This window comes from Triticum aestivum, chromosome 1A, assembly GCF_018294505.1.
Source record: "Triticum aestivum cultivar Chinese Spring chromosome 1A, IWGSC CS RefSeq v2.1, whole genome shotgun sequence".
Classification (NCBI taxonomy): Eukaryota; Viridiplantae; Streptophyta; class Magnoliopsida; order Poales; family Poaceae; genus Triticum; species Triticum aestivum.
In genome coordinates, this window is record NC_057794.1 from 3,735,729 (window position 1) to 3,751,807 (window position 16,079).

General features: G+C 38.1%; 2 protein-coding genes across 2 annotated transcripts; one reads left to right on the forward strand and one right to left on the reverse strand.

Annotated features, from left to right (window-relative positions):
- Nucleotides 1-1,014: 1,014 nt before the first annotated feature.
- LOC123062109 (protein SAWADEE HOMEODOMAIN HOMOLOG 2-like) lies at nt 1,015-7,775 on the reverse strand. The gene is made up of 7 exons (XM_044485485.1): nt 7,593-7,775; nt 7,396-7,495; nt 6,464-6,527; nt 6,249-6,300; nt 4,335-4,463; nt 3,083-3,202; nt 1,015-1,299 (listed from the first exon to the last, which is right to left on the reverse strand). Exons 1-7 carry the CDS (start codon nt 7,773-7,775, stop codon nt 1,015-1,017), a joined length of 933 nt encoding a protein of 310 aa, XP_044341420.1.
- Nucleotides 7,776-11,822: 4,047 nt separating this feature from the next.
- Nucleotides 11,823-14,872, forward strand: LOC123062180 (uncharacterized). Its single transcript, XM_044485598.1, has 6 exons — nt 11,823-11,936; nt 12,200-12,283; nt 13,149-13,310; nt 13,390-13,443; nt 13,596-13,742; nt 14,492-14,872. Exons 1-6 carry the CDS (start codon nt 11,823-11,825, stop codon nt 14,870-14,872), a joined length of 942 nt encoding a protein of 313 aa, XP_044341533.1.
- Nucleotides 14,873-16,079: the final 1,207 nt, after the last annotated feature.

Genomic DNA, 16,079 nt, shown 5'->3' on the forward strand with positions numbered 1-16,079 from the left:
AATTGGTTATACTAAATAAGTTTTTCGAGCCAACAATTATCATTTTTGTCCTTTATACAAAAACAAAATCATGTTTGTTTGTAACACTGACAAATCTGATTCATAAAAAGGGATCTTACATTCCTACGCTGCTACTCCCTCCATTTCTATATACAAGGCCACAAACTCATATTTCAGATACCAAGACAAAATTTAATTTCTTGCTTTGTAAACCTGTTTTTCTTTTTGTTTAGTGGGATTATTAATACAACACATGCATGCAAAGAAGGGATTGAAAGCTGATTTTTTTTACTTTTGTCTCGATTAGTGTTGGTGGCTTTGTATAGATGCAAAGTGTATTTTTCATAGTGGCCTTGTATAAGTAAATGGAGGGAGTATTATCATGATGAAGGAGCGCCCATCTCATCAAGCAATGTTGCGATGTCATAGAGTTCAGGTTTTGGAGGGCATCCTCAATGTAAACTGCTTCCTCCATGAATCTGCTTACTCGATGGTGCCAATACATGCATGGTGATGCATCATATCCAAATCTGTCGTTAGTTGTCAATTACAAGGGCAATACTAGCTTCACCATCAGCTTCGGAAATGCGAGGAGTCAACCGCCAGTGGCAAACCGATCGAATGAGAACAGATAAAAAGAAGGAAAACAAGGAAAGGAATTGGTGCAGCCCTTAGGAGATGAATGGAGAGCGTGAGATGTACAGGTAGAGGAAGATGTACAGCCCCATATGGATCCCTTCTTCCAAGAGATATATAGACGGATCCTGTATTTGGAGGGCCTTACGCGGGATAAATTTACCCCTTGCTAATTCTATTTTCAGGGAAGGACACAACTGTCAAACTTTTATTGGACTGAAGCACAACAATATCTTCTCTGACGACATACCCAATCCGACACAACCAATCCAGTCAACATGGGCACATTACAGTTACTGGGCAACCAAACATCCTTGCTTGATTGGAAGTTCTTAGGCGAACATCGTTTTGACTAAGGTTCACAAGGAAGTGAAAGAGCTAAGCTCCCACATCAATCTTGTCGCCATGTGCTTCATCTGCACCTTCACCATTTCGGGTAGCCTCCGTACCCCCCGCCTCAACATCTGCCACTGAATTGCTGCCAGTGCTAGTGGGCGAGTCAAGTAAGGGAGCAACCGGCTTGTCAGATGGACCTCCTTGATCTGGTGGAATGGGAACCCCGCCCCCGGTCACCTTGTCAGTGTTGACATCCATCATCTCGTGCGGCTTTTGGGCTTTCTGATGCACTGATCGACGGCATACCTTGTTCAGTGGAACAAACTCCTGTCATGTGAAAAGAAATGCAAAAATAAATTATTTGGTATAAACATCATAAAACAAACTAAACTCATTACTCCTTTTTATTTGAATACATAGTACTCCCTCCGTCCAACTGAATATGTCATCTTAGGTTGTGCACCGCAACCAAGGAGAAGGGGAAAACCAGAGAAATTAATGTTTATTTGCTAATTAATAGCATTGCATGCAATGAACTAACCACTACATGTCGTGCTTGATAGTCTCAAGTCATTGAAAGCACGCACATCCCACATCTCTTATTGGTTGATATGTCAAGAAATAAGAAACGAGGTGAAAGTTAATGTACCGTGCCTAAGTGTTTTGGGATTATTTGATTTTTGTAAGGTGACTTATACACCTAGACGAATGAAGTAAGATAAGTAGCCTAGAACCAAAAACATAGTACTCCATTCACTTATTTATACAAGGCCACTATGGAATATACATTTTGCATCTACTCTCTCCATCCAGGTGCATAAGTCATTTTACGTTGTGCACCGCTACTAAGGCAGAGGGAAAAACGAGAGAACGTAACATTTATTTGCTAATTAATAGCATTGCATGTAATGAACTGACCACTACATGTCTTGTTTGGTAGTCTCCAGTCATCCAAGCATAGACGCCCCACATCTTTTATTGGTTGATTCATTTATTTATGTCAAGAAAGAAGAAATGAGGTGAGTTAACGTATCGTGCCTAAGTGTTTTGAAATTATTTAGTTTTCATAAGGTGACTTATGCACCTAGACGAAGAGAGTATACAAGGCCACCAACAGTAATCAAGGAAAAATTAATGATATTTTCTCGTACTAGCAACCTATTTAATACTTGCATGCATGCATTCATAATGATAGTTGGCTACATCATCCACTCAGTTTCCTTGCATGCATGGAGCGTATTAAGGGCATGTACAACGCCGGGGCTTAGCCCAGGTGCCAGGATTCAAGTCCTGGCCGTTATGGGTAAATCCCGTTCGATCGAAGGATTTTCGCTGCGTCGATGCCTTTCTAGCGATCGGGCGCTTCCCTTTTTTTCTCCCGTACGAACCTTTTTTAACGAGCGCTATCCATTTTTTCCCACACGAAAAAAGATTAGATTAGCGCTTGAGTAGGCGCTCCTCCGTTGGGGAAACAAATTCCTATACCCACGCAAGTTCCATAATTAATTAATTTTATTGTCTAAGTGCCTGATTAAGGGCTCTTGCATTGTAGATGCCCCAATGATCCTAGTAAATGAAAAGAAAAACCGACTTGCAAAATAGACATTAAATTTTACATTGATATCTGTAATCTGAATTTGTGGCCTTGTATATAAAAATGGAGGAACTGTTTTTCCCAATCAATCTTATAGAAACTAGATTTCTTTTGTTGGTCGCCAAAAAACTTGCTGATTGGAAATGAAATCACATGGATACTTTGAAGTAAGTTTGGTTTCCAACAGAAAGTGGGATGGATTTTAATGGGTAGAGAAAAGACCGTGGCGAGCTACTCATTTATTGATGTCCAGGCATGTTATGAAGAACAAAACCATAGCCAACTACAAATAAATTATAGGGCTGGAGGTCTGTTTTGGAACTTCGGTTGTAGTTGGCTAATAACTTTCATGGAGTCCAAGATGAAGTCCAAAATCCATTTTTATTATCTGGCAAACAGCCCGATAAATAATTCCAGGACCCAAGCTTGAATTAATTCTGACATCTAACCATGATGTAACAATGGAACCAGAGTAAATGCATGGACACTCCACAGTGTAGACAGAAGGAGAATTACCTCAGAGTGATCATGATCATAACAAACAAGAAACCTGCAGCGGCACCCCCTTACGTCATGCCTGCGCCTTTGAACTTGAAGAACATGTGCATCAAAATAGCGGGCCTGCTCTTTACCTTCCTGTTCAATTCAGCACAGAAATCAACTTGATTAAATGATAACACTACATTACGAGACAGCTAAATCAACTTTCCTAGCGATCAAAACTCCTTACTCAGACCCTCAACAATACTCTAGTTTGAGTATATAATGCTGCCTTGAAAGAGTAGTAAAGTCATGCATTTTTCCTCTCAATGCTCTAATTTATCCACCTTATTTGATGAAAGTTGATTTATCCACTTTATAAATGGCCAGAGATAGGTTACATTACAGCCTTCATTTTGAAAAACAAAACGAAGCTTGCTTAATTTAATAATGAAGTAATAATAATATTTATTGGATAAATTCACACCCAATTTTAGATTAAAAATCAGTTTTAGTACTCAGAAGTATGACACAATAAAATGCATTGATTTTACGGTCCTTTGGTCATTCGCGTCTCGACTAATAAATAGCCAAATCAATGGTGCCGGTTGGACCAAGTGGCATCAAAGGTATGTACTATGTAATACGATTAGCAAGAATATGGAAAGACACAGGGTTATAGTTAAATGTCCTATGTAATCTCTTTTTTTTTGCGAAAAATGATTCATATCTATTATCAAAGTTCACCGGAAGTACAAAGCACCTCAAACATAATAAAATTTTATCGAGATTCCGAGACCACCGAACGACCACTACCGCCGTCAGAACAAGCCGCCGACGCGCCGCTGTCACCGCTCCCCTACCGGAGACGGCTTGCTGTAATCACATTAAAGATTATTAAAGTACTGAAACTTACAATTCTTAGAGACTATTAAAGTAAAGCCATTTAATAAGTGTTGTCAATCACAATAGTTTGAAAACTCGCAAACTGGAATCACAACTTTTGTAAGTATATACAAACAAGAAAGAGCCTATATAAACTGCGGAAACTTGAGTGTCAACAAGAAACTTGAGTGAAACCCAAACGACATAGCCATCACTACTCTATCATACGCCAACAAGTAACAGTAAGAAAATAACCGTGGAATAATAAGTTAACTAGCAGAATTTTGAAGTGCATAACAACAGCAAAATGAGCAGCTGTCATGTTTCAGGAAGACATGAATTATCAAGTTGTGAGCTGCTAACTTGCCAAGTCAGGTGAAGAGAAGTTGTTTCAGATGGATACCTTAAAACACATAATGATATCCCCAGGCAGCACAGCAACACATTGAAGAGAACGCACTCTCACACATTTACAAACATCAACCCATTCATCCTCCTCGGGTCCAAGCCAAGTAAATCGAACTAGTACTTCCTGAAACACAAAAAATAAATAAGTGCAAGCACAGTTCACGTAATGCACACGTACTGAACCCGCAGTGGAGAGTGATTAAACACAAGAGGAACATGGGTATTGCGTAGTTCTCAAAAAGTAATGGAGTCTACTTTTCACCCTTGACTGGAAAAAAAATGCTCAAATCACTTCTAACCACATGTATCACTTAGTACTCGATGGTTTGTGCAACTCCCACCAGCCCATTGGTGTCCGTCAAACACGTTTGCCTTCCGCGCTTGCTACATACACTACACCTACTTGATGCAAACTTCTTTCCGTACTATGGCTGTGACTTCTTCCTTGGGTGTGTGTGGAGGCTAAGAGTCTAAAACAATAATACTACTGCTGTTGTGATTCTCCATGGATGATTGGAAGAAAGAAATACTAGAATTATGGCAAATCATCCAACTTGGGCAGACACATCAAGAAACAAACTTTTGGCAGCTAATACCGGTACCGCCATGGTGTGGATGACATGTAGTAAGCATAGAGGTCAATGGATCAGTTAGTTAATTTGGAAATTAACAGAGAATGGTTGTTAGTTAATTTGGAAATTAAAACAACATAGATGCATATGCTTTACAATTTGAATGCGCATGAGTATGGGTCTGGAATTTGCGCCTGGCTATCCATTGAAAAATTTCACCTGATTATTCATTGGAAAAAACTCTTATGCAATGATATTTGTACCGAATGTTGTTGCTAGCTTGCTGCACATTTGTTGTATTATATATGTTTTTGCTGGCTTTGCTGCACATTGTATCAACCCTTTCTTCCCTTGTGAAGAAAAGGTTGATAAAACAAAATCCCCGTTCACTTCTTTGGGTTTCATTTCCCCCCGTAGAAGATTAAATACACGGAACCCTCGTTAGTGATACTATGTTTTTGAAAATAACCATATACCCATAGTATTAACAAAATAGTAATGTGGCAATATCTCTAACAATTAGTGCCCTTCTTCATATAGGGTAAAATATCAGAAGATAAATAAAACAGCAATCGCGCAATCTACTGTCTGAAAACTAGCAGTCTAGCAAACTAGCAGTATTATTTCTCTTACTTCTTTCCTTAAGGAAATGTACAGTACAAGAACCTAAATAGGCACTTTGGTAAGTTATATTGCACGTTCACACCATATAAAAAATCTATTATTTTCCCTATGCTGATTATAAATCATGAGATTGGTAGAGTGGGGTTCCATGGTGGCATGCAGCTGAATGCGCTCAGTACATGACGAAGCTGTCGTGAAAACCACCATTGTAGTTTGATTCGCTTCAATTTGTACAGTTCAAGGATGATAACTGAAGGGGGTGAACTAACTTTTTTCTTTCTAAAACTCTGACATGTCTACACAGCTATATAATCATTGAAAGAAACATTCAATTTATTTTTCGTTTTACATGATAAAACACAGAGATTGTGAAAGTAAGTTTTATACCACCAAGTATCAGCTTTCCATATGAGCCTAAAGTAGCAAATACTCAAGATTCTTTATGTCTTCTTAACTGTTCAATATCTTATTAGTACTATCTTGTAGTGATACTTCCCCAACACGCAGGACTCGTACAACATAAAGTTAGACAGGACTCGTACACCATAAAGTTGGACAAGACAGGTGTTCAAAATGTTATAACGTCAATACTGTCATCCAGCTATAAATAGAGAAGAAACGAAATCATCTCTAGCAAACTACTTGAACAAAGAATGACAGAAATGAATTTACTAACATCAATCCTATCTAACAAAAAGTTCTATGGTCATTACCGGGTCCCTCGTTTCAATGAACCTGTGGGACATAAAGGCAGCAACATTGTACCTGTAACAACAAGAATTGGTCAAGCATGTAAAACTGAAAGGTTCATGCAAGTAACCCTCCTACCCCATACAGACTTACCCACACTCACGTGGAAAATTAAAACAGACATCAAACGCCACAAAAGAGGAAAGCATGGAACATGTATATATATATATCTGCATACCATGCACCATTTCTTGCTGACTTTGCCTCAAACTGGACATGGCCACCATCCGAAGAACTATTCCCTGATTGGCAACGACAGTATCAATAATCCACAATCAACAAGATACATGGTATATGTTTGGTCTGTTACAAAACTAAAATCTTCTGAAAGACATCAAATACTAAAATTGCGCCATGTGGCCTAGATATTTGAATGAATTAAATAAAGGGCACACGGACCACGTGTCCTGCAATTGCCGAAATGAACCTCAATGACTGAGACCGCACGGCGACAAGTGTTGATGGACGTACAAAGACAAAGAACTATGAGCTAGGCTGTAAAGTCCTAGAATCCGACAACATTAACTTGAGTTCAAAATTTTGCCTGCGGTTCTCGATAAAAGTAATGGGCTCACGAATCACGTGTCCTGGAATATCCCAAATGAGCTTGAACGACTAGGACAGCGGGACGACATGTTTTAAAGGGGCCTCAAAAAAGTACAGGCTAGGCTGTATATGAAGTCCTAAAACACATCAAAATAAACTGGGTTGCCATTTTTGCCCGTAGTTCTGTTGAAATTAACTGTACGCGTCAACAACTTATTGAGATAGTATCACTATAAGCTTCACACGCATAAGAGTAACGGCGCACGAACCACGTGTCCTGTAATTTCCAAAATGGGCTTCAACAAGTTAACTAGACAGCATTGCAACATGCTTCACACGAAAAAGAGTAATGGCGCACGAACCACGTGTCGTACAATTTCCCGAATGGGCGTCAACATATATTAGGAGCATAGCACTGATATGCATAAATTCTGCACCACCAGTAGACAGCTTATGACATTGTATGATCGGTGCAGTTATTACATTGTAAGATCAGTGCAGTTATTAATTACATTGTAAGGAAATAAACAGCTTATTAAGTTAAGATGGGGATTCAAGCAGCACCTGAGTAAGATCCGGCCACTGGGTGGTGTTCCTCGGCCACTGGGGGCACCATCATCTTCCTGGACTGCACGGACCTCCGGTTCTGGAACCAATTCCTCACCTACGACCACCCAACACAAATCCACATATTATAGATCTGAATAAGGAAATTGCTAGGGTGGATGCGGATCTTGGGTTTTGGAGGGAAAGCCTAGTACCTGATTGTACTGGACGAGGACCTTGCCGTCGCCGGAGCGGTCCTGGGAGGCATTGAAGTCGTCGGTGAGGCCCTGGATGACAGGATGCTTGGGCATGGCGTTGAGGTCACGAAGGACCTCCTCCATCTTGGCGACCTCCGTGTCGGTGAACCGGAACACGAGACTTGGTGCCTGCCCCGTCATACTTGTCCGGCCCTACCGCGGTGTGATGACTTATATTGCTCAATATAAATTGTGGAAATGATATGCTACAGTAGACATTGTGTGGAAACAATTATGAATCTTGCCTTTGACAGTACCAACGTGAAATGGTTTGCTCCTTATCATACTAACCTATCTCACGAAGTTCCGTTAAGTTTTGTGTGATTGAAGTTTTCAAGTTTTGGGTGTGATGTCGATATGAGGAGAATAAGGAGTGACAAGACCCTGAGCTTCGGGACGACCAAGGCACCCCAAGTTAATATTCAAGGAATATCCAAGCAACTAAGCTAGGGGATGCCCCGGAAGGCATCCCCTCTTTCGTCTCCAAAATTATCGGTAACATCACTTGGACCTACATTTTTATTCGTCACATGATAAGTGTTTTTCTTTGAGTGTCAATTTATTTTGTTAGGATTTTCTTGCTGTTATTTCGATAAATGTTTTGCATCTTTCTTTTCAATTAAAATGTCAAGGATAGCCTTTGCCATGCTTTTTTGCAAGTATATATGCTGCTGTTTGAAAACAGAAAGTTTATCGATGTTGCGAAATTTCCCGAGAAAAGTTAGAATGTGATAAAATCTTGAAACTATTTGCACAATAATCTCTGATAAATTTTCTACAGTGTGGTAAATTTTCATAATTTTTGGAGTTAAAGAAGTATTGATACTATTGCATTCTTTACAGATTGTACTGTTTTGGCAGATTGTTTTTCTGTTTGCATATGTTTGCTTGTTAATGATTCTATTTGAGGATATGAGTATTAAATATTCAGAGGCATTTAGTATGCAATGTTTAATAATAATTTTTGTGATTTGCTACAGTAGAGAATGATACAGTTTTTGCATTGGTTTATACTAACTTATCTCACGAGTTCTTGTTGACTTTTGTGTGGTTGAAGTTTTTAAGATTTAGGGAAATAGTGATATACAATGAATTAAGGAGACACAAAAGCTCAAGCTTGGGAATTCCCAAGCCATCCCAAGACAATATTTCAAGAAGTCTCAAGCATCCAAGCTTGGGGATGCCCCGGTAGGAATCCCACCATTCTTCATCAACAATTATTGGTTAGTATCGGTTGAGCCTAAGTTTTTGCTTCTCCACATGAGTTGTGATATTCTTGAAATGTCATTTTATTTTCATTTTGATTGCAGTTTTAATAAAATGTTTAGATCTGAAAGTTTTTAAATAAGAGAGAGTCCTCAAATAGCTACTTATTTACTTAACTACTCGCTTGATGTTCACTTATTTTGGAGTAGTTTGTCATTTACTCTCGTGCTTCACTTATATCCTATGAGTAAATTGTTGAATGAATTGAATATCATGAACTTGAAATTATATGTTCATATCATGCCTAGTGGTAGCTTCACATTGGGTCATACAAGCAATTCATGAATGATTAGTAGAAGGAAGAGGACTTTCACATGCAAATACACTATCTTGGAAATATTTTGTGATTGTGAGTCCCCATCAAAATATTATATGCCAAAATTGTTCACGTTGGACAAGGAAGACAACGTAATGATTTATGTTTGTTCATATTCACATAGAAGTTATATTGTCATAGATCCTTCAACTTGTGTTGCTTGCCCCCCATGTTTGCTACCCAAAAATTCCGCACCAAGTAGAGATACTACTTGTGCATCCAAAAACCCTTAAACCCAAATCTTATTTTCAAGAGTCCACCATACCTACCTAGGATTGAGTAAGATCCTTCAAGTAAGTTGTCATCGGTGCAATAAGCCAATAAAAATTTCTTCTAAAAGTGTTAGATCATTTAGTGTAAGAGAAAATTGAGCATTGTACGAACTTGTGATGGCAAAGAATTAAAGCGACAGTCTGCATAATAAAGGTTGCTATCATAAGGGGCAATATAACGTGATGTTCTTTTGCACTAAGGGATTGAGCATACAAACAAATAAGCGCATGGCAATCTCAGCTTCCCTCTGTGAAGGGCCTACCTTTTACTTCTATGTATTTACTTTCATGCAAGAGTCAAAGTTTTTCTCTCTATTCATTTTTTTTTCTCTTTTGGCAAGCATCATGTGGTGAGGAAAGATCTAGGCACATATACCGAGTTGGATATTTGTAGCATGAATTATTATTGTTGACATCACACTTGAGGTGAATATGTTGGGATGCGAAATTATAAGCCCTAGCTTTCTATGTGTCCGGTTGAAATGTTTTGCTCATGTGTATGCGGTGAGTGTTAGCAATAATAGAAGACTATATGATGGTGTTGAGTATGTGGAGATCTTACTTAGACTCTGTTGAATAAGTTGAATTGCAATTGCTTGGTGACTGAGAACATAGGTTTTTGAGTTTCAAGAGAATTCATTGTTTGAACCTTAACATGTGAATTGGTTGCTACTTTAAACATGAGAAATTTTATAAGAAAGAGTTTTTGTCATGATGCTAGGATAAGTCATTGAAATTATCATTGATCAAACTTATGCACTTTGCTAGCATTCATGCTTCATAAACTATTTCTTTTATCATTTACCTACTCGAGGACGAGTACGAATTAAGCTTGGGGATGCTGATACGTCTCCAACGTATCTATAATTTATGAAGTATTCATGTTGTTATAGTATCATTCTTCGATGTTTTACAATCATTTTATAGAAACTTTATATCATTTTTTGGGACTAACCTATTGACCCAGTCCCAGTGCCAGTTGCCTTTTTTTGCTTGTTTTTTACATCGCAGGAAATCAATATACAACGGAGTCTTCTGGTCCATAAAAAATCTGTTTGATATTGATTTCCTGCGATGTAAAAAACAAGAAAAAAACAACAACTGGCACTGGGCACTAGGTCAATAGGTTAGTCCCAAAAATTGGTATAAAGTTGCTATAAAATGATTGTAAAAAATCCAAGAATGATAATATAACAGCATGAATACTTCATAAATTGTAGATACATTGGAGACGTATCAATTCCCGAAGGATTTAAGAGGTATATAAAGGCACAATGACTAAGAGGCTGTAAATCAGAGGCTTAGGGGCTCACACAGCAGGGGAACACACCCCCTTAGAGCCCGTGAAACCTTGTGTGGCCCCTTGGCCTATGTTGGTGCCCCCATAAGGTTCTAGACCCAAAACATTCATTGAATGTTTCTGGGATTTCCTGAGCATGATAAAAGTGATTTTCATGAAAAGTCCAAAAATCACCAGAAGACAACTGATAGTGGGCACTGGATTAATAGGTTAGTTAAGAAAAAGTAATATAAAATGATTAAAATAGGTGACAAATTATGCTAATTTTATATAAATATGACATGAAACAAGCAAAAATAATATATACGTTGAAACATATCAAGGTTGTAGATTATAGCAATGAATGGCAAATGATGAAATTTGTGGGCCATTCCAAAAATGGGTACTGTTAACGGAATACATATAATATGGTTGTATTCAGGTGTAGGTGTTTTAATATTGACATTAGCCCAATTTACCTGCCACCAATAGGGAAACTCCCTTTAACTTAACTGGTATACGGATTAAACGAGAAAGTAATAATCAAGTCTATTATGAGATTAAATTTGATGAAAATTCTATCTATATTCATATCCAAAAAAAGATAGATCATAAATCATACATTCATTAGATGTAAATTGGGTCCAAGTTTAAAGGAACATTTACACCACACCATTTCTTCCATATAAGAAAATACATACTTCCTTTCTTTGGATGTAAATCAAGTCCATCATTAATGATTATTGATGACTAAATTGATCTATATCCATATAAAAACATAGGCCATAAATAAATTATTATTTGGATGTAAACCAAGTCCATATATAGTGAACATTGATTGAATAATTAATTTATGCCCAACTCTAGAAAGAATTGTGCACCGGATCATCACTCGTTACTTGTTGATTGCATCAGTAGTACCATGCCATCGAAAGCTTTCCAAGAAAAATAATGTGGCTCGATTCTATATAAGTTCTGTTCTCTAAAGAACATACATGTATGTAAGGAATCACACAATTCTATTTCGTTCATAGGAACACAATTACCCATACAAAATGGGAGGTGACTATGTTGTGATACCAGTCTTAATGTGCTTTTTGCGTCTAATTTGCCAACTGACCTTGGTTGATTCGGTAGACGTAGATGGCAATCTCGCGATGGATGAGAAGGTAACCAATATTTTCCTTTTAGCTTTGACATATACAACTCTTATCAATTTGTTTATGTATTCATACCATTCTTCTATATACTTGACCACTTAATCTTGATAATTACCATTGGTTGTAATCATTCGTAACTGCTATGTTACCTATATGCTCAACTAAAATGCGGTACACATATGTGGAACTGGAAACAAATACTTATATCTTTGAAGGACTTTGTACATCAATTATACCTGCTAACCTGTCACGACTAACATTTCCCTCTGCAGAACACCACTCTTTTAAGACCTAAATCTTTTGATTTTCCGTGGAGAGCTAATATCAAGAATCAAGGAAGCGGCATTATTTCTCATGTACAGACACTCGCTCCCACTGTCTCTCAATATATCTCTTTACTTTTTCATGTGTTAGATTTGGGATGTTTGTTGATCTTTTGGTGAGTATTGACCACAAAAAACTTCATAATGTATGTCAGAGTGACATGTGATAAATATAAAAGGAAAGTTCAAGGTATTTTTTTAATATAAGCATCACATATTTAAACCACAAAGAGAAAATGATTGATATTTACATTCATTAGTGATGCACTTAACTCATAGTTCGTCAAGATAAATTATGGTCAATGGTCAGGGACAACGTGGTACATAAAGACTAGATAAAAAGATGTAGACCTAAATGAACTAAGGTTGATGCCCTATATACCAGGAAATCAATGATCATTACATACAAAACATGCTACCAAAATACCGAGAATAATAGATTGAGAAAGGCATTTAAGACGATCTATTGGAGATTTATCATGACATACCAACAATCTGCTGGAAATACGCTTCACACCTATCAGAGAGAGAATCAAATCTTGTTTTGCGCCTGCCACAAGGATCAGAGAAGATGTTCTGAGCCAAAGCACCTGAGTAACACCATCGACAATGCACATGAACTAGAGCATTGGATGCATCACCAAAAAAGGTATAATTCATTGGAATGACACCACATCCCGCAGAGTAAGCTAAATTCCGTATGATATACTCAACAAAACGCCTGCGAAAAAAAATCTAGACTAAATACAAAGGAGCATGAAAAATTCCCCACTATAAATGTATGGTAGGTGAACCTCATACAAAGGTCAAGAACACATAGCCTCACTTGTTTATTATGTCGTTATCTATACATTTTTCTAGTTATTTACTTATTTGAGCTATAATTTTCTGTCACTAGTATGCAATGTGGCACACAAAGCCAGGACAATTCTATGGCCTTCGAGCTGAGATGAGTATATGGGCTTCACCAAATCAAGAAAACTCTCAAGAATCTGGAGCATCCTTACATATCTATTGTCAAGATGGAGGAAACTACAACTTAATTCAAGCTGGATTTCACGTACAAACATATCGCCCATTCTGGTAAAGTCAAATGCTTTTGAATAAACTACTATTTCATAATCAAGTTTTTCTTGCAGATTTCCCCCTCTTTATACCATAACAAAGATATCCGCTTCTTTACATATTGGACTGTAAGTATAATCAATGCCATTTTAACAAGTTCTATATTATTGTGGTGCACATATATTTTTTGGGTATTTTGTAGGAGTTAGAGGAGTTATTGGACTAACTACAAGTCTCTTTACATCCATAATAATACATGTATCCCTTTTTTATTCCTCAGAAGGACTTGAAATCAAGGGGATGCTACAACTTGCAGTGCCCAGGATTTGTTTCTACAAGTGGAGCTAATCTGGTACCTGGACAAGCCATTGTTCCTCCATCAATGTATGGAAAACAAGACTACTATGTTAGGCTTAGCGTCAACCAGGTGTACCATTTGTCCCATTCAGGAGATTACTAAAGCTATATATTCTCCCAAATGTGCCACTATTTCTACTATAACTAGATGGTACCCACGCATTGTTGCAGGAATCTCATCATATTAAACATGTACATGCATGCTATAAGAGCAACAAGAAAAGAGAAAAGAGTTGGATTGCAACTAACACAATGCCATTTTTCTATCAAAAATGTGAAACATGAACTACCTAGGTATCCTCATAGTGTCCAACACATAATCCATTCATGACAACAAAAATATTAATACAAACAATAATTTATGAGGAGCATGCATGACTTGATGGTGTGGTAAGACTGCATGGATAGAAAAAGATAGCACATACAAAAAATATAACTTAAGACGGACATGCATGACTTGTTGATGTGGTATTGCTGCAAGTAGAGAAAGAAAAGTTAACTTATAACTAACTTTTATGACTTGTTGATGTAGCATGGCTGCTTGAATAGAAAAATAGGTAGTGGATTGCAAGTTTTTAAGAATAGAGGATTAAAACTAACAAAGATATATTTTATGAGAGTGAAAATTAGTTAGGCATAAATGCACATAGTTAGTAAGTAATATCCATTGTTATTTTATTATGAAAATATGGAAATATTAATTAGAATCTGGGAAATTGTACGTCACCCAAGAATCTTGCTAATAACAACTTGTTCTTTACTCTTCTTGTGTATGAAATTTATTCTTCATGGGTGTCATCAATCTTTCGTTGACTACAGGATCCAAATTCCGAAGATTGGGTGGTGTACCGTCATGATTTAGAAAAACCATCATTATTGGGACATTTTCCAAAGAAGTTTTTCCCTGGAACACCACGGATACAAGCCTTGACTGGATTCGTGAATTACTTGAAGAATGCACATGGTCCTCCAATGGGTAGTGGCCACTTCCCCAATCATTACGATCATGACAATAAGAAATCTGCGTACTTCAAGCACATTCGGTATTACAATCGAAATGGTCATTCTTATAGCCCGTTTGGCGTTCCAATGGTCAAGTTAGTTGATAGGCTAGATTGTTATAGAGCGAATGATTTAGTTCTTGATTATAAGAGGGGTTATATGTTCAACTATGGTGGACCAAGTGGTTGTGTTGGTTGACAAAAAGAATTGTATTCCCATTTGGGTTCAGTAAATAAAACATAGTATGTTACTTAATGGTCAACGACTGTCCCTTATTTCATTTATTTCGTCAAACTCCAAATTGGTTTTGATGTTGATTATCACCATGGTCCCTAGTTTATCAAACCATTGGTTTTCACCATGCACTTAAGCCATTCCCAGCACGTGTACTTGTGACACGAGCTAGGTGATGATAAAGTCAAATTAATGAAGTCATGGCTCACAGCAGCAAAGACCATATGATTGGACCCCTCACTACTGCAGGAAGGTCATAATGCGACATATATATCACACACCAATCGACCAAACTGTGTACAATACAAAAGTCGCAAATGGTAACAAAGTATACTTGTGTGCCAGAAAATGAAATGTGTGCATTGGCCCATCCATTGGGCACGATTAGGTGATGAAGACCGTGTATAATAGTTGGCACACTGCTAACTACTCCCTCCATCCTAAAATAAGTGTCTTAACTTTGTATTAACTTTAGTGTAAAGTTGTACTAAGGTTGAAACACCTATTTTTAGATGGAGGGAGTATAATTTTGCGTATGCGAACATGTTCGTAACGCATACGGTTTGTGTGTCACCGTAAACGATTTACAAGCACAAAATGTTTGCGATGGCTTGGAGAATCGCACACGATGCATGAATACTCGTGTGTGATGATTTGAAAGTTACACACACGGTTTATACAGTCAACTCGTGTGTGCCAACGCGTTGTTTTCTCTATTGGGCACACGAGTATATCGAAACACACCCGCAGGTAAGGAGTGTGCGCGCACGCGTCGTGCTAGCTCGTGCTTCCTTCTTTGCTAAGTTTTTCATTGCTGGAGTTATCCGAACACGCCATCGTTTCCCGACACTTCCTTATCGGTTTTCAGCCACCAGTGTTTGGGCATAAGCCTAGGCGGCGCTCGATACACGGAGGCACGACAAGTGCAATGTATAGCCCCTCTACCATTTTCAAGAATGCCAACCCGCCGAAGTGGCGCCTCTGCCAGCAACAGGCTCAACAAGGAAACAAGCTGGGGCAGGCGCCACGTTTCATGGAAGCCGAGGGCATCCCTAACAACGCACCGGACAACGCCGTGCTGCGCGTCATCGTCAGGGTTGAGAGGACCCTCGGTACAGGGCACGGCGGCGTCGTGGATCATGTGTCAGGACCCCGATTCCAAGTCACATCG

Bases quoted from the DNA above. Each gene is read 5' to 3' on its own strand.
- LOC123062109 (XM_044485485.1), bottom strand. From the start codon at position 7,775: ATGACGGGGCAGGCACCAAGTCTCGTGTTCCGGTTCACCGACACGGAG. The intron at 4,464-6,248 runs GTAATGACCATA...TTTGTGTTTCAG, and splicing joins TCATTGAAACGAGGGACCCG to GAAGTACTAGTTCGATTTAC. The intron at 3,203-4,334 runs GTATCCATCTGA...TGAATTGAACAG, and splicing joins ATATCATTATGTGTTTTAAG to GAAGGTAAAGAGCAGGCCCG.
- LOC123062180 (XM_044485598.1), top strand. From the start codon at position 11,823: ATGGGAGGTGACTATGTTGTGATACCAGTCTTAATGTGCTTTTTGCGT. The intron at 12,284-13,148 runs GTACAGACACTC...TTCTGTCACTAG, and splicing joins GAAGCGGCATTATTTCTCAT to TATGCAATGTGGCACACAAA. The intron at 13,311-13,389 runs GTACAAACATAT...TTTTTCTTGCAG, and splicing joins TAATTCAAGCTGGATTTCAC to ATTTCCCCCTCTTTATACCA.